Source organism: Melozone crissalis, unplaced genomic scaffold, assembly GCF_028551555.1.
Source record: "Melozone crissalis strain CALT ecotype California unplaced genomic scaffold, PUWL_Pcris_2 ptg000033l_1, whole genome shotgun sequence".
Lineage (NCBI taxonomy): Eukaryota > Metazoa > Chordata > Aves > Passeriformes > Passerellidae > Melozone > Melozone crissalis.
In genome coordinates, this window is record NW_026535811.1 from 9,649,857 (window position 1) to 9,668,398 (window position 18,542).

General features: G+C 36.0%; 1 protein-coding gene across 2 annotated transcripts in view; it reads left to right on the top strand.

Moving 5' to 3' along the window:
- The window catches only part of CCDC91 (coiled-coil domain containing 91), a 110,301-nt gene that overhangs the window by 41,992 nt on the left and 49,767 nt on the right, over positions 1–18,542 (top strand). For both annotated transcript variants that reach the window (XM_054282149.1, XM_054282148.1), the window contains exons 7-8: positions 6,174–6,251; positions 15,720–15,827. In XM_054282149.1, the coding sequence (XP_054138124.1) occupies positions 6,174–6,251; positions 15,720–15,827 (186 nt within the window). The remainder of the gene's footprint in view (positions 1–6,173; positions 6,252–15,719; positions 15,828–18,542) is intronic.

Below are 18,542 nucleotides of genomic sequence, written 5' to 3' on the forward strand. Positions count from 1 at the left end.
AAACCCAACATAGCTTTTAGTTACCTCTAGGAAACTTAATGTGGTGTCAATCACTGCTGACTCTTTCCAAATGTTCCATTTGATGTTTTCTGGCTTAACTTAGAGAAAAAAAAAAAATGGATTTTGTACTTTGGTTCAGTGATTTTAGTGAAACTGCTTTGCTTTGAGGAAGAGATTAGGTTAAATTTATCTTTTTTATTAAGACTCTGATTAGATTTACCGCCTACCCCACATCCTCAAACATAACTTTTCTCCTCTGACGTAACTGGTTTTGTGGTTAGTTCAGTACCATCAGTGTTTCACAGTAATTAAAATAGAGACATTAATAAACGTATGTTATAGTTTTCACCTGGGGTTGGTTGCTCTTTAGATGCCCAGGTTTATATTTAGTCTCCAGAATATAAGGGGGTTTTGGGAGATATCAGGGTGATGTTTGTTTGTTACAAATCCTGTAGAATTGGAACTTCATTATGTCAGGCCATTTGATGATGTCAGGATGTTGTCATCATCTTTGCTAATCAAGCCAAATTCTTTAACACATTCTTGAGGATTAATTACTGTCATCTTGATTTGTCCATGTTATTTGTTGCTTGTAAAAGAGCAAAGCAAGGTTTTCTTTCTCCTCCCACGTGTGAATTTGGCATCTATTTGTAAGTGGGGGTTTAGCCACCTCAGAGGTGGGAGGTGGTGAAAGAAATAACCCAAAACAGGCTCTCGTGCTTCAAGCAGCACAACAATTGGCTGGATTCTGGGGACCCATGCCAAATGTACACACACAAATACATGATGTCTAGGAAGCCAGCAGAACCTGAGCTTCACCAGTTCAGCAAAAAGGAATGGGAGAGAAGAGGTGTCGTTTGTGAAAACGAGCAGCTTCAGCCCACAGAGCTCAGGAGTGATGAGAGAGTTGGCTGTGAGAGAGTTCTGCATCCACTCAGAGGCTGGGGGAAGCTGCTGGTTGTTGGAAAGAGACAGGAAGGATGATGGATGGATGGATCCAGGCACACCAGCCTCTTTGGGAATATCATGGTGTAGGTGCTCTTGGCAGCCATTTCCAGGCACACGAACAAGGTGATTGGAAATGGCCAACATGGATTTACCAGAAGACAAGTTATGCCTGATTGCCTTCTGTGGTGAAACTCCAAGATTTTGGATGAGATTTACACTGACTCAGTCTGGAGAAGAGAAGGCTTAGAGGAAACCCAATAGCAGACAGTCAATACTTGCAAAGTTGTCAGAAAAATGGAGCCAGGCACGTTCTGCAGAGGTGTGTAGCAGGAAATTGGGTTACACTGAAGCATGGGAAGATGCAGCTTGTTATAAGGAAAAAGGTATTTTATGATGAAGATAAGTATTAGGATGTCTTAGCCAGTGATGTTGTGAAATCCCCATCTTCGGAGTTTTTCAAGATCTCACTGGACAGGGATCTGAACAATCTGGTTTGAATTCAGTGTTGATCTTGCTTTAAGCAGGAGGTTAAGCTAGTTGACCTCCAGAGGTTCTTTCCAACCTGAATGATTGTGTGACTTTGTGATTTAATACTTTGGTCACAAACTGAGAAAAATAAATAGCCTACTCCCAGTCACTAAAGTTATAAGTCCAGTCCAGGGGATATTCCCCAGGCTGAATTATTTGGAATATTTTACTCCAATCTGGCCTACCTCATTGCCAATTAAGGGCAGGGTCAGGAATGCCTGAAACAAAAATCTGATTAATGCAGTATTTGAAACGGTAAAGTAGTCAAAATATCAGTTACTGTAAACTTAAATAATTGTTGTATGGAATATAACATTTTTGGTGGTTTTCAGTGTATCTGCCATGTAAGAATAGGAGCTTGTACTATGAAACCTATCCATGTTCAGTGTGAGGTTTTACAGGAAGCAAAATAGAGTTGTTCAACTGCATTAAAAGTTCCCTAAGATACACTGGAAGTGTAAAGAACTTCTTATAAAATCTGCGTATCTGTGATTTAGATACCTTCTTCTAGTCTGTGGGAGATGCTTCCTTCCAACTGGAATTTTTCTGAGGTTAGGCAAAAATCTGTTTCTTGCAGAATTCATAGCAGTATCTTAAAATAAGCAAGCAGTAGTTAGTGTTCTTCTTTTCTTTATGTACTTCTTTGTTTTCCCTGGTAAAGGTATAACTTCTATCTCTTTGGATTTTTTCCCCCTTCATGCTTAGACTATTTTTGACTTTTTCAGGAAGTACAACAAAAAACCAACAAATTAATTTTGAAGTTGACAGCTTGATAGCAGTTCTCTGATGGAGGAAAATATTTGGAGTTCAGTTGCAGATGATGTTTGTGTTCTGGTTTGGACAGTATAGTCTAACTGATGAGCATCTGATTTTATTTCATATCCCTCTTTTCTCTGCAACCACACAGTCAAGAGAAGCTTTTCATGCAGATCTTCAGCTAAGAAGGAATTTAAAAGGCTGTATTGTCATCTTCAGTGCCTGTATTTCTTGATATTTACTTTATCCCAAACTCTTTGATTTGATGCTCAATTTCCCAAGCTGATGGTTGTTTTACTTTTTGATCTAAATTCTTGTCACTTTTCTTATGAAAAAAATACAGCAAGTTGATGCAAAGATGGATACTTATGTCTCTGGTTGTCCAGTGAATTCTGTGAGTTTTGTTCAACCTGCGCATCATCACTTGTCTTCTGGAAAGCAACAAACAAAAATGTGTTTGTAGCCCAGAATGAGCATGGCATCAATTTGTGTTGAGGCTGCTTTGCTTGTACTTTGATGGGAAAAGAGCTGTTGTTCAGCTAGTTTTCATATAGTATGTCTGCTTTGGAATGCTTTTAGTGTTCCAAAATATATTTACAAATCAGAAAAGGAGTTAAGATTAAAAGAGACAAGTACATCACCATTGTTTGCTCCCAGAGTTTTAATTAAAGAGGCAGACAAAGAAAATAGTTTACATACTGAAAATGGAAAGGATATTCAAATGTAAAGATGTAACTTATCTTTCTGCTGATTTTTTGCTAAGTATGATTGTTGATGTTATAATGAAACTTCTTTTCTATACTTCAAAAATAAGGAAGAAAACAATTAGGTTTTTTATTACATTGGAAAAATTTCAAAGATATGGTGATCTTACAGCTTGACATAAAATTATTAGAGTATTTATACATAATGATGCTATGAGTTCTTTTTTTTATATCTTCTAGAAGTAAATCTTGGAAAGTTTTTACTCATGCTGAAGTGAAATTTATTCCTGCATGCTTTTGAAGCCACTTGACTGGGTGTCAAGTTTCTTTGTAGATGTCTTGGATTTTTAAACATCCATGAAAAGACTGAAGGTATCCTCTAGGAATGTGCTGTGAACATCATTATGTGTTATGAATGGTACAACTCTATGAAAAATCAATATACATTCTTTCAATTAGTTATATTTTTAAAGCATATGTTAGTCACTTCTTAAAGGTTAACAGAGCTGCAGATGGAACTGTTACCAATTTTTGGTGCATAAGGTATCTCTAGTTAAAGTCTTGTTGATATAAATTGTGGGTTTGATTACTATTAGTTTTGACATTTGACATTTCATATGTTTGAAACTTGGTAATAAAAGATTGTATCCAGAATAAATATTGGAAAACAGCATGTGCACTGTAGTGAGCTGTATGCAGTGGTTCCTTTGGAAGGGCTCACCTGTGATAAATATGCAGCACTCCACTGTTGTTTGCTTTGTAAGATATTTTTTAGTGCTTTCTGTGGAAAAGTTTTCAGAAAAACCAAATGTAATTTTTTCATACATATCCATATGTATCATGAAGTGTACTACAGTAAAGAAATAGGGATATATTATAATCAGTAATTACTTATAATTATTTAATTATAATTAAATTATAATACTATAATGCAGTAAATAAATACTGATAGATTTTTAAATACATGCACTATGTAAAGTTGTGTTGGGTGCTACAGCTAGCTTCAGTATCAGTAGCCATTTATCACACCTGGCAACCCTTTCCAAATTAATATTTTGTTCTTTATGAACAATGGTGGAATTTAATTTGATTTGAAGACTGATGGTTTTGAGACAAGAGACATAAAAATATCCTAATGAAGCTCAGAATTCCTTTTATGATTACTGTGTTGTTTAGTGGAAATGTCTCTTGTTAGCATCGCTGGCACTGTTCTCCTGTTCACTCCTTCCTTGCTTCCTCTTGCTATCCTTTATATCATTTAGATTATGTGGGGCAGTAGGAAAGTATCCAGGGCATAAATTGCCCTGGCACATTTCTATCTTCATCCCAAAGAACTATCTGTGTAATATTTTAAGAACCTCAAGGCAGCCATGGAAGGCTTCCTGAGCCTTCTGTGTAGGTGCTATTTGCCATATCATGCAGTTTTGGCAGTAAAATGTGCTTTCATACTAACAATACTTTAGCTTTAGCACTTCTTTTTATTGTTCAGTGTCCTCCTCAGTGGAGGGTCTCTGTATGCACATCCTGTAGGGAAGGGGAAAGAGCAGATATAAACTATAATTGTTCTTCACAAAATATTAATGTCTTAAATGTGACAGGGAGGAGATCCTTGTTATACCCCCCAAATACTCAGAGTGGTGTGGGAACTCTAATTCTGTTTCAGTGTGGGGCATGTGCAGGCTCTTCCATACCATTTCCTTTGCATAGTTTTTCACATTTAATCAGTCACAATATTCCCAGCAGGCTGCTCTGTTCACACTCACTCAGCTCTGGCTCAACTCATTTCTAACTCAGCAGGAAATGTCCTCACCACCACGATGTTAGGCACTTGCTTGTGAAAGTTTATTTGCTACCTCACTTCATTTTTCACCTCAGAGTCTTCCATTGTTATGCTTCAGGTACAAATTATGTTTACTTGTATGAAATAAATCAGTGTCTCCTTGCTTCCTGTGGTGAGCTTCAGGTTGTGTGTAATGTGGGGGTCTTGGTTATCTTGGGATAGCTGAAATCTTTCTCCCCTCCATGTATTTTTCCTTATCTTTAGGTTCTTAGCTGTATCTTTCACTAGGATGTTGATGATAGGACCAATGTGGAAATACTTGCTTTGCTAGAGACCTGGAGATGCCCCCATGTCTTAGTTCTGTAGATCTCACATCCTCATTTCACATGAACGGAAATAGTGACCAACCTCTATTTTATACACAAGAGCACACTCTAGTGTGTATATTAATTAGCCATTATGGACTGATTCTCATCATGTTTACCTCAGTTTCTCATTGGTTTTCATCATGTTTACCTCAGTTTCTCCTTTGCATTCAGTATTAATATTATTTTTTTCTCTGCACTTGGGTAAATTGAAGGAAATATTTTTTCTTCAAATAAGAACTTAACAGAATCATTATGATGCTAAATGTTGAAATCCAAGATGATTTAAAGCACTTACATCTTGCCATATAAGCTGATACAAGAACAGACCCTGAAGCAAAGAACAGGGAGAGAGGGAATGTTTTTTATCTTCATACTAATAAGTGATTGAAAAAAGTGGTGCTGCTCATTGATAAGGGGAAAATGCTGGTTAAAATCCTATGAGGTGTTCACATTGCAGCCTTAGCAAACTATTAGGTAAAGGAAAAAATGCTAGAATGTTTCTCTCCAGGTTCCTTTTACATAACTATGCAGAAAATAAGGTGAACAATGTAGCTTCTTTTGAAAAATCTACTTAGGATTTCTTTTGCAAGAAGACTTTCCCTGAAATCTTAAGAATAAAACAAATTATAAAAGAGGAGCCGCATAATAAATAGGAAAAAATGTGCATTTCTAAGGAAACTCAATCTGATACTACTTTATCTCAAAATTTTTATTGGTCGGGGCAGTAAATAACATTACTAAGAAGGTGATTTGGAAGTCCTACCATCCACAGGTATACTAAAAAGCATAGAAAGTTCTGAAAAGAACTTGAAGAACCATTTAGAACCATCTGTGTTCTATGAAGTAAAATTAAGAAATAAAAATAAGTTTAATAGTGGGACCTGCTTATAGATATATACATATATATATGTATATAGATATATACATATATATTCATATACATTATATATATAATATCTAAAGGATCCATCTGTGTGAATTTCTTCATGAAAGATATAAAAACATGAAAATAATTGGTATTTATTTATTTATTCTCCTGAATTAAAATTGTTATGTCATGTGCTTAATATTTTCTGTATTTTCGTACAGGAAAAGCATAAGCAGGAATTAGAAGACATGAGAAAAGCTGGACATGAAGCCTTAACTATTATTGTTGAAGAATTCAAGGTAAATGAGCTGCCAAGCTAACACAATTTCCAAATGGTGTTATTGTAGTGGTGAACAGGATGAGTGCCTGCAGTGCACAATTATTAGTATTTCTTGTGCTGATTGCTTGACTTCTCCCACTGTCTTTTCTGTTGCTTTCAATTTAGATTGTTTGGTCTGAAATTTTGCATGACCTGTTTTCCCAGCCTGCACTTTGGAAAACTTCTGATAGAGTTGGTTAGCCATTTTCAGTAAGGAAACTTAAAACCAGAACAAACCCCAAATTCTCAGTCAGTTGTGGTAAACTTTGGGTTGGATTGTTTATCACAAATCCACGTTTTGGACCTCTTCAGTCTCCAGAGCTGCACTTGCAGGCAAGCAGCATCACAGAGCAGTTTCAGCAGGTTTTTGTCCACACAGCAGCACTGAGGGAGGGAGTTATGGATGAAATAAAGCTGAATCTGTGGTTCTTCTTTCATGCTGTTTTGGTTCCTGTCAGGATGTTGCCATGGAGCATAAATCTGTGTCTTCTGTTATGGAAACTGTTGGGTAAGAAACTCACAAAGGACAAAATCTGAATCAAGTCAGGAGGAGAAGGTAAAGCTAAGAATTCTAATTGGACTTAAAACTGATAATAGGAAATGGAAATTAAGGCTGGTTTTGAAAATGAAAAGGGAAACTTAAGACCTGGTAGGCAACTGTGAGCTGAGAACACAAATCTGACAATGTAGTTAGTGAAGGGGAATTTCAGATTTTAACTGTTTGGTAGCAGTAATTTGTAACCAAAGAATGATCTGGCATGGAGGGCATGAAGATGTAGTGGTGGGCTTGGCAGTGCTGGGTTAGGGGTTGGACTAGATGATTTTAGCAATCATTTCCAATATTAATGATTTTATGATAATAAAGCCTTTTAATAATCTTGCTAATGTTAGTAGTGTTGTAACTAATATTGAAATTGGCTCTCTGTGGAAATATGTTTGTGTCCATCAATATGACTTACAGTAATTTCATTCTGAACCTATCCAGAAAAATGGTTCAAAAGTTTTCATTCCTGAGAAAACTTAAACATGGCCAGTGGTGGTATCCCACTTCTCCAGTGGGAGAATTTTGCTCCTCTTCCCTTAATTCTCTGAGGACCCCTTTGCCTTAGAAATTCTCAAAAGGGAATTTTATTTGGAGTGTGCACCTTTGGATGTGCCACTGAACATCTTCAATGGCAGCAATTTTAGTTTCTGTTGTGTTCTAGATACGTGTAAAATGTCTGTCTGTTCTGTGTGGACTTACATTTCAAAAAGCTTGTGAGCTTTTGGTGATTGCTGCCCTTACATTTCCTTCTTTTTAGTTCTGAAAATATAGGCAAATTGTGAAATCCAACAATTTTATGCTGTTGAATGAAAGTTTTGAATGTTTTCGAGGTGTAATTTTTCACCATTTTAATGGATTTGTGTCAACTAAAGAAGAGCTCTGCATGGGTTATATTTGCCCTTTAAAGGAATAATTTCTTCCTGTGTAGTTGGGTAAAGGGATACATTTATGAGCCATAATAATTTTTGAAAGCTCTTTTGCCAGTCAGAGGCAGCTGGGTAGATCTCACACGCCTTCTGGAAAATAAGATTTATGGTTATCAGTTTCAGTGATTTGGCACAAAATAGTAGGGAATTAATTGAACCCTGTGTTTCTAAACAATGTTTATATTTAGTGTATTATTTCTCATAGAATGTTTATATTCACGTAGTTACATAAAGTCACTCTTGAATACCATGGAACCATGACATGAATATACCTCATACAAATCTTCCTGCTGCATCATGTGGTTAGTTGAACACTCTGATGAGACATATTATCAGATATGCCAAGCTCTGAGTAAATTACTGCAATCAGCCCTGTCTGCAAACATGAGGTGACTTATTCATCAGGGTTTTTAAAAAAAACCCAAGCATTTTTTGGTTGGTTGTTTGATGCCTTTCTTGTAATCCTTTGCCATGTATTTTAAATAAAAAAGTAACACTATATCATCAGTGGACACAAAATCTGTTCTGTAGTTTTGTCTGAGAAAATTATCTCATGGATTCTTTTAAAATGTTAATTCATTGTTCATATTTCAATATGAAACAGGACTAAGATCTATTTTTTCTTAAGTAAGCGAGTAAAATGTGGTTTTGTAATTATAAAAGTAGTATCTTACATTCTTGGGGCTTTATAATTGCTCAGATCCTTAGGAGTCGATTCTATTTTTCAGATATGGTGACAATTAGATAATCAAATAATGGTTCCTAATGCAGCATTTTTTAGGAATGTAAATGAAATCTGATTAGTCATTTTAGTGAAAGACAGAATCGCGAGATTCATTAACTCTTTTAATTTACTCATGATTAGCCAGACTTAATTTTGTGCTGAAATATGTCTTCTTTAGAATTTAGACTGTGTTACTGTAATACATATTGTTTATATGCAGAAGTAATTTCCATTTTCAGTAGGTTGTTGTAAGTGCTATCTAGTTAATCCCCAAGTTACGTTGAGTGTGGAAATTCACCTAAACAAATCTATGGGTCATTTAAAAAGATGTGGGAAGGAAGATCTTGTTTGTGATGAAAACAAGTTTATTTTGCATTCTTGGGGATTTAATAAAGGGAACTGATGAGGGTTATTCCAATCAGGGGATTGCTCAGGCCCTAATTAGGTTGTGTTGCAGTCAGGAGTGTTGGAATTCTGACTAATCCGCTCTGAAACCAATTCAATTATAATTCTGTGGTGCTGCTCCAAGCAGAGCTACAGCACAACTTAAAACGCCCAACATTGTTGGGTTGTTTAAGGATAGCTTGTGAAAAATATGAGCAGTTCATCCTTAGCCCCAGGAAATAATCCCCAGAATGCCTCAAACCCCAAATCCTCAGGTATTGAAACCTTGAGTGGAACAACAGTGGAAGAAAGTTTACTGGCTTGTCTTTTCTGTGTTCTTGGCACAGGTAAGTGTTATTGTTGGTAGATTTATGAATGTGCCTTCCTTTTGGTTTACAAAGGAAAGGAGAGTTGCCATTTTGCTAACCAGAAAAACACCGTTTTCTTTCATTCAGAGCTAAGTCCACTCCTTCCAGATGTGCTGCTGCAGACCTTTGTTGTGTTTGATGTATCTTTCTGTACTTCCAAATGGCTTACACTTCCTTCTAGTCCCTTTTCATGTATTTTGGGGATTTATTTGTTGTGGAAGGGACAGTATTTCTCCACATGGATCTTTCACTAGTGTGGTATCCCTGGGCAGACCAGGTACTCCAGTTTGAGGACAAACCCCCTCAATTCCTGCTCCTGACTGGTCCTTAATATGGCAGCAGTGCTGAAAATGCAGCTTACACAAGAAGCCAAATATTTAATGACCTGTTTTCAACGACCTGGATATACCAAAACCCTTAGAATTAAATTCAGTTATCTTTGGAATGTTCAGTTGTTGAATGTGTTTGGAAATCCATTAATAGAGACCATTAGATGCTTTGTAGCACAAACCCTCAAAAGCCTTGGCCATTGTTAAGCATCTCACATTCTAATCTTCCTTACAACAAATAAACCATCCACAACACGGTCACGAAATTTGTATTAAAAACCACAGGAAAGCAAATTAAAAATTAACTCAGTGCTCTGTGTAGGCCAAGTTTCCCCTTCTCATGTTTACCTAATTTTGTTTAATTTCTGTCTTTCATGTCATTGTTGTTTTAAACTTTTATCCCTGGTAATTAACCACGGTAAAGAAAAGTAAATGTAGATCTTGGAAGTTTTGCTTGTGGGATCACATCACATCTGAAGATATTTACCACAAGCAACATAAGAATTTCTCCTGTGCTTGTTTAGTCAAGCTTTTGTTCTGAAATTGTCACAGTTCTGTAAATAGATGAGTTAATAGTTTTAATCTGTTTTATTTCTCATCCTATAAAGTATCCTCTAATGTAAGCTTTAAAGAATATGAGGTTACAGGCAGGTGTATTTATTTTGATGGGTTTTATTTCCTTAGATTATTTTATGCAATTAATAGTGTTCTAAAAGACAACCTGCATGAATCAGATGTATGTTCCCTTTATAGAAATGAACTTAAAGGTGCAAAGTTCTTCCCAGCCCTTGCTGCAGTAAGAGTTTTGTCCACCAGTTTTCAGTGTAAGGTGATGGGATTTTTCAGATTTTCAGAATGTAAGAACAGACAGATTTTCAAAGCATGGAGTATGTGGGGGCCATCAGATTTTCTTTCAAAAATATTTGTGCCAATAATACACCTCTGAACTGAAAGATTACCCTCTAATAAACAAAGGAAATTTTAAAGGATTTCATTACAAAAGAAGTTAATCTAGAATCAGGATATCTTTTTTTAGACATAGTTTATCCCTAGTGAGGGAAAGCTCTGAAATGTGGCCAGTTCTCAGCTCTTTTAAACATCAGCTTAGCTTATTAAGTTTCCAAGTTGACATCCTGGCTCAGAAAAGCCTGACACATGAATAAAAGGAAAAATCCAAAATTGTTGCAAGGGCTTGTATTTCACTTCCAAACTTCTATGCTTGTTCATGTGCAAGTCACACTAGAATTCAAGTGAGCCTAGAATATAAAACAACATTGTTTTTTCTCATGGAGAGTATTTTCTCATTTTTCTCTGGTGGCTGGAAAAGGAGAGATTCCTTGGGATTTTACAGTATAAGAGTACTTCTTTACAACAGTGATGCTACTGTGGAAGTGTCTCTAGAGAATTCCAATTAAAGCAAGGTGCAATCAAGTCTCATACTTTCAGAGATCTGGCTATCAAAAATATTTTATCGTTGATTAAATGGCCTTTACATTTTGAAAGCAATTATAAAAATTGCAAGGAATCTCTCCCTCCCCTCTAGTAAGGATGAATTTTGTAAGTGCTTCTAACTATAGAATAATACATAGAGTGTTAAATATTATAAAAATTGGAAGGTTAATAGAAGATTAAGAGTGAGTTTGCAGTTTGTGTGTGGTAGGAGTTTGTGGGAACATTGTTTTGTGGAAAATAAATCCTTTGCCCTCACATACCATTAAAACTGAGCTATCTAGATAAATACAGCATAGTATTCAAACTATAAGTTGTTGATCCTTACTGGTATGAATTCAACCACAAGCAGTTGAATATGGTTGTGGATACTCAACAAATATCCACAAATATTCAACAAATAAAAAATTAAATTTTTTATATCACTGCAAAAAACACTTCTTCTAAATAGTTTTATTTGTATAATCTCTGTCTTAGCTAATAGCTGAATTAAAACCCAACTAGTCAAATACTGCATTTTATTGAGTTAATGCATCTTTTCCATGGGTTAGGAAAGAATTTGCATTGTGTCCTCTGCTCTATCGTTCAGCAATTGGTTAATTGCATTTCACCCTTAAATTAAGTAGCAGCAATTTATTAAATGGTGGAGACAGGATGCTGAATTAGATTAATCATTGTCTAATGCTATAAAGCATAAAAAATTCCAAAGTACTATTGCTGCATGTAATGCAATTCGCATGTTTGAAGCAGTGTGGTAACTTCTCATTAGTAACTTTTATTTTTAAAGATGACTTGTTTTGGTCATCCTGACTCAGCAATTTTGAAGTAAAGAAGTGGTTTTATGTACTGACCTCCATTTAGCTAGTTAAACAAGCCAATGATGCTTGAGCAGGATATTCTTTTCGGTTACCTGTGGCTTTTAAGGAATATTCTAAAACGTAACCCAGCAATTTGTACACCATTATTTGTATTTCATACTGATGTTACATATGAGTTTAACATTTACACACAATGCTATGTGTCTGTGTGTGGGAAGCCTGTGTTTTGCATGTGTCAGAATTGCTTTTAATTTTTTAATTTTTTTTTTCAAAAGAGATAGGAGAGGATAATAACCTCTGCTTTGTTTTTCCTGTTGCCTTTATTCTGACTAGCTTTTTTCTGTAGTAAAAAGAGTTGAAAGAAAGGGGTTTGGTAATTTGTTACTCTTGGGGAATTCAGGAAGAATTGGGATAATGGTCCTATTTTGGCTATTTAATTCAAGAGGTTTTCTCATAAATTCTAGCTTCTGGCCTTACAATAAATTCTGTCTGGGCAAGTAGCTGTGGTTACTATTGCCAGTGGAATGAACACACTATGCACTAGGGCTGTACAAGTAGGTTTGTATCAAAAATAGTCTGGGGTGTCCACTTTTAGCAAAACTGTAGTTGCTGCACTTTTGCCTTTTTAAGTATGAGGAGAAATCTTAGAGATAATCTGGTGCTCAGTACATAACACACTGTAGAAATACAGGATGAAGTGTTGTGATCATTTGTGATTTTAAGCTTTTCTTCTCATATTGGGCACAGCGCAGTTTTTCAGTCCCTGGTGTGTGTGCAGGAATGCTGTTCTCCAGGATTCCCAGCACACAGGTAGTGTGCTGTCAGTTCCAGGACTAAATACTCTGACCAGGGATCATGGATCTTATGATGATATTTGAGTTTACTTTCAGCTCAAGGTCTTCTAAAATTATTTCAATGTATGAAACTTATGGCTAAGGTTAGTTCTTTATCTGAGCTCAAACAAGGGATTCAGACTAATTTACTTAGTTTAACTCATTTAATTTAAGAATGTTTTGTGCAGTCATTTAGATGTGTGAAGATTTTTATAATGGTTTGAGGAAATAATGGTTTTTTCTTTGATTTTTATAATGTATCACACATCAAACTGAAATGGAGGCTCTATAGAGAACTTAAAGGGTTTCACTCTATATGTTCTGTCAGAAGCCACCCTGATGTTTTGGTTGTTGAAGGAAAAGCAGTATCAATTCTCTGAAAGTGTTTTTGGGTTAGTAGAGGGATCAGAAAGTGGGGAAGAAGCCAAGGTTGGATGGGGCTCTGGGCCACCTGGTCTGGTGGAAGGTGCCCCTACCTATAGCAGGGAGTTGTAGCTACATGATCTTTAAAGACCCTTCCAACCCTTAAAATCCTATGATCTTGTGATTCTGTGATGATCCTTCCCAGCCAGTGTCTGGGAAGTTCATTGCACAATACATAGAGGGAAAAATTAATTAACAAGAGCACTCATACTGAAATCCTACCCTTGAGTTCATACAACAGGTGCCATAGGCTTCATTGTGATGTAACCTGACTTGAAATTATTCCATTGAAAGGAGAGTGTTTCAAGAATGCCAGCTTGGTATTAGGTCATTGGCTGTAGATCTATGGAATGTCAGCCCAGCAGTATAATTAATAAATCCTCCTTAAATAATTAAGGAAGAAAGTGGTATTTCAGCAGTGATAAGAGTGTTGGCCTAGGATAGCAATTAATCAAAAGACTTTTGATGTCATTGTTGTTGTAACTATAGGATTAGAGATACTGATCATCAAGCAGCCAAATGTGTGTTTCAGTTTAGCAAATGAGCTACTTGGTAAATGATTAAAAAAAAAATAAATTGATTAGTAGTTGATTATCTTGAAATTTGCCAGAGATTTGGATGGGTATCACATATCTATGCTGTATTTCCCATTGAGAAACCTGTAGTACTGTGCTACATAGAGAGATTTTTTTCTCTTTCTCCTCACTTGGCCAACTAGTGGAACAGTCAGATACAGCATCAACCCTGTGGTACTATTTAAACTGTGTTAATAATGAGTATGACAGAAAAGGAAGACTTTTGTTTCCAAATGTGGAATTTTATGTATTTTACAAAGAAAAATAGTAATAATAGGTTAATTTAAAAAAATGAACAGCCTCTACATGCCATCCAATGAATAATATTTATTTCATTGAAAACTGAAAGTTCTTTATACCATTTAATAGGATTTTAGCAGTTGCCAGTGAAGGCTGCACAGCAAAGTGCATAAGGTGACTCAACCCTTGGCATGAGCAAGATCTGTCTGAGAAATGGCATGGCAGCCTAATGACCATTATGTGACTGTGTTCCCTAAAAACAGAATTATTTTGTTTTCTTTTGTACTGGTTACATGAAACCAGTACAAACCATCGCTGCAATAATTTAGGCAAAAGGAAAAAACCCAAACCCCAAGGTCCAGGCTTAATTTTTGCCTGTGATGTGTGGCTATTCTAATTCAGGCAGAGTATAAAGATTCATGTCCAGAGGTTACACTTCTTTGAGAGTTCAGTTTTTCTGCGTGCTCAAATTTCTGTGAATGAAAGAATTTAATTTAGTAAGAAATAAATAGGCTTTTTTGAAAGTAAACTTACAGTTTGCTAAATACCTTGCAAACACCAGTAAATGTATTCTTATACTTTGATTAAGCACAAATTTTTACCTTTTTGATCACTGAGCTTGTGCTGAGAACTGCTACCATGGTACAGCATTACTGAAGAACAGCGATTTTGGCATAAGAGGATAGTTAGTGAAAAATTTGGAAAGGTAATTGAAAAATTGTCAGAAGATTTTATCTTTTTTATACATTCTTGGGGGTTTTTTTAAAGTATTCAGAATTTTATTTGACGTGTGTGTTATGTTCCATGAAGTAAATGTATCTCTAAAATAAAGACTGTTTGAAAGATGGGGATTTTTTTACTTTGTCTGCATTTGGGCCAAAGGTCTGTTTTCTGTAAAAGTCGTGTCTGTTTTAACTTACCCAGTCATTTTGACTATTTCAGTATATTGATTACTAGTCAAGAATAGTTTGGTACACTGTGTATAAATAGCCCGATGAATATTTGGAAAGTGGCCAGAAGACTTTATACAACCAGGGAAAAAGGCTTGAATCACATGAGCCAGGTAAATGTTTAGCTGCCATCATTGTTTAGGGAAACCTGAGCGTAATTCTCCAAATGATAATTATTTTTTTTTCATGTATTTTTGTTGGTCTTTCTGCATTCTGGAGGTTTTGCAGGGCTGAGCCGCGCGCGTGTGAGTTGAGGCGTTTGCACAAACGCGCGCTCGCACACTCACAGCTCCTGCTCCCATCAGCTGCCTGTTACTGCCCTGGTGCTTTGACTTCCCACACTTCGGCTTCCACTGCCTCACATTCAAGTGTGAACATCCTGGGGGGGCATTCTTTCATGTTTTATGTTGCTCAGAATTTCCATCTGCTTTTACTTGACTTGTGGTTGTGAAGATCATGCTTGGCCCATGGGATCTTACACAGTGCCGAGAGGATGTGGAGTTTTGTCAGCCAGGGAAATATGTCTGGCTTTTTCTTTTTTTTTTTTTTTTTTTTTTTCTTCTTCTCTTCAGCAGCTTTCATATGCTCCTCTTCTTGTGTGGTCCCACTAAACTGAGTATATTTAACAGAAATACTCTCCCTCTCTCTATCTTCTGTGTGCTGCTGTCTTTTAGGCAGACTGTATAAGAAATCTGAGATACAAAAAATGTTAGTAAGGACTGAAAACAAGGTAGTGTTACACAGAAAGGTACTTTAATCATTGCACATTCCAAATTTTTAACAGCATTCCACATTCTGGTTGTAGATAAGTCTTAGTGGATCTTCAGTTACCAATAAACATCCCAGTTATATCTTTGCTGAGTATTTTGTGCCCTTTTTTTGCAGGCGCTGCTACAATCTACAGTTCAGCAGCAAGAAGCAGCTATTGAAAAGCAGTATATATTAGCCATTGAAAAGCATTCTCACAAATGTCAGGAGCTCCTTGATGCTCAGGTATGGATGTGCACATGCAAGAATTTCCATTATTTTCTTTTAGTGTCAATTCTTTCCTGTTAGAAAAAAATATTAACACATATGATTCCCCAAAAAATTATCATTCTCTTACCTTGTTTCCTCAGCATGCCACTATACACAAGTATTTAAAAATGCTATATAAATAGAGACTCTTCATCTGTTGGGATCAAAAATGTTCTATAACACTGGAGCCTGCTTGGAACAGATTCAAGGAGAGTATGTAGCACTGAGAAAAAGTCTCAGAGCAACTTAATACTTCTTAACAGCTGCCATTTTATGTGGTCTTGGAAAAACCATTCAATTATTTTTCATTTATGTAGATAAATGAAGGATTTGATTTTGTGGGATTTGCACGAATTTTTGGTCCAAATTTTGAGATGGTTCTTAGATGGCAGATGAAAATACATGTTGTCCTGACCTACTTTTATTTCAAAGAAATCCTACCTAAAAATAAAAAAGCTATGAGTTTCATAATATGCAGAAGTATATACATATATGCATTAATTGCCTAAATTGGCTCATTTAGCATGACTGGAGTAAAAGCACACTGCACAGCAAGTATTTGAGATCAGAGCAATTAGAGATGAGTCTCTGAACAGTGTCAACCTGATTTGTTATCAATAAGATCCTGCTTTGGCTGAAGTGCTGCTCTAGAATCAAAATGACCATGAGCATGAAAGTCTGAAAACCAAGAAGTTAATTTGTTAGTAGCCCCCTGGAGTCGTTTATATTGCAACTAAGTTACCTTTTGAGTACTGTTAGCAACAATTCTGCAAAAAATACCAAAGATTACTTTTTTAAAAATTTTCTTGCAGTATCTTAGTCCTAAATACATCAAAAGTCCCTTTGAAGGACTCCACTATTTCCAGAAGTGTTTTATGACCATTTGACTGTTCTAATCATATCAATTAACACCTAGTGCAAATGTGTATTAAATACATAAGCATCTGTGTCAACAGTATGAAGGAAAGATGTCATAATGTGGAGAAACTGATTGTGTCATGAGTGAGTTTATTGCACAGAATTGCAGTTATTTAATGCTTGCTTTAAAGCTCTAAGAACAAGTAAAATTAATTAAAAAAAATGTTTTGTGTTTTTGAAATGAATACATTGTTTGCTAACTTGATACCACTTTCTGAATGTTAAAAAGGAATGAACCTCATGAAATGCAGAAACTTCACAGGAAGATTTTTTGAGATTGTTCTTACAGACTGAGCAATGACTTGCACCTGTGATCAGTGAGATTTGCGTCAAAACCCCAAAAATGGGAGAGAAGTGTGGAAACATGCTGAAGAGGTTCAGATTTACCTGGGGAGAACCCAACAATGTAAAAAACTGTTCTTGGTCATAAGGACGGGCTGTGGTTATGACAAAACACAGTGCCCAGTTCACATCATATCTCTATTCAACATCCCTTTGGATCCCAGAAAAAGTGTAAATTTTGTTCACTAATTTCCAAGTCATTTCTCATTCAATACAATCACGGTTTTTGTCTTCTCATTGTAATGTAACACTGGGATTTTGAAGCCTAATCAAATAGACAAGTGTGGGTGCTTGTGGTTGAGCTATCAGGTTTAATTAAATATGATTTATACTGGCAGATTTTATTCACTCATAAAACTTTGTTGAAAGATCTGAGAAATGGGTGGTATGGTTTCTTATTCTTTTTGAACACATCTATTCTTAAATGTATGTTTTCGTGTTTATTTTCACACTTCTTTTTCTTCAAATGACTTTATGTGCTAACAGTTGAGTTTGATGAAATTACTGCTGGTATTTATACACAGATTCAATTGCTGTTTTATGCTATGGGTTTGTACATGCATAGCCACCTTTACTAGTTGATCTGTGAGTGTTTGTATCACTGTAAAGAATATTTTTGGTGCAGCAGTAATCACACAGTGCAAGTGTACACTCAACACAAAAATCACTTCATTTTTTTGTTCCCTTCTAAGATTTGTGCCTTACAAGCAGTATTTTGCCTTCAAAGTTTTAGGTTTGTGTAAAACTGTCAAGCCACATAGTTTTTTGTGCTCATTTGCCATTCCTTTTAAATTTTCTGCTGTTTTATTCATTTCTAGTTCCGCACAAACAGATTATCTCATGTTAACTCCTTTGTCATGTGTTCCACTTACTCTTGTTTCCTCCTAAATTCCCATGCCCCTCCCTCACAAAAGTCTCTTTGAGATGGAGGAAACACTGTTTTTCTCTGCTTGTCTTTAACCTTTTGTTAAAGTTTATTGAAGTTTCTGATTTTGAGGCTTAATTATATCAGGTGGAGGTGCAGGTTAAAATCCTGTCCAGAGTGGTGCTGTCCTGCTGATAATGTTCAGTGTGCAAGGTTGTGTTCTCCAGGATGGGGGAAGAAGTGAACGACCTCACTGCGTTGTCCTATCCCAGTTTCCAGCTGGAAAAATACCTGCAGCTGATATTTGATCATTATGTGTCAGGCTTGTCAGCAAACTGGCTTTCTGTAGGAAGCATCCTGGGTGATGATCTATGCTATGCTTGTCAGTTCTACTTTTCTAGAGTTTGAAAATATCAGAAAATACTATGTCAGTTCTTTACAAGTTGGAAAATCACAAATTTCATCTTCATCTTTTTCTGAGACACAAACCTTTGTTGCCTTCTGAAAATGAACATCAGCTGTGATCTTGTGGTTTTACTCATGTGCTGTGTGAAAATACATGGTGA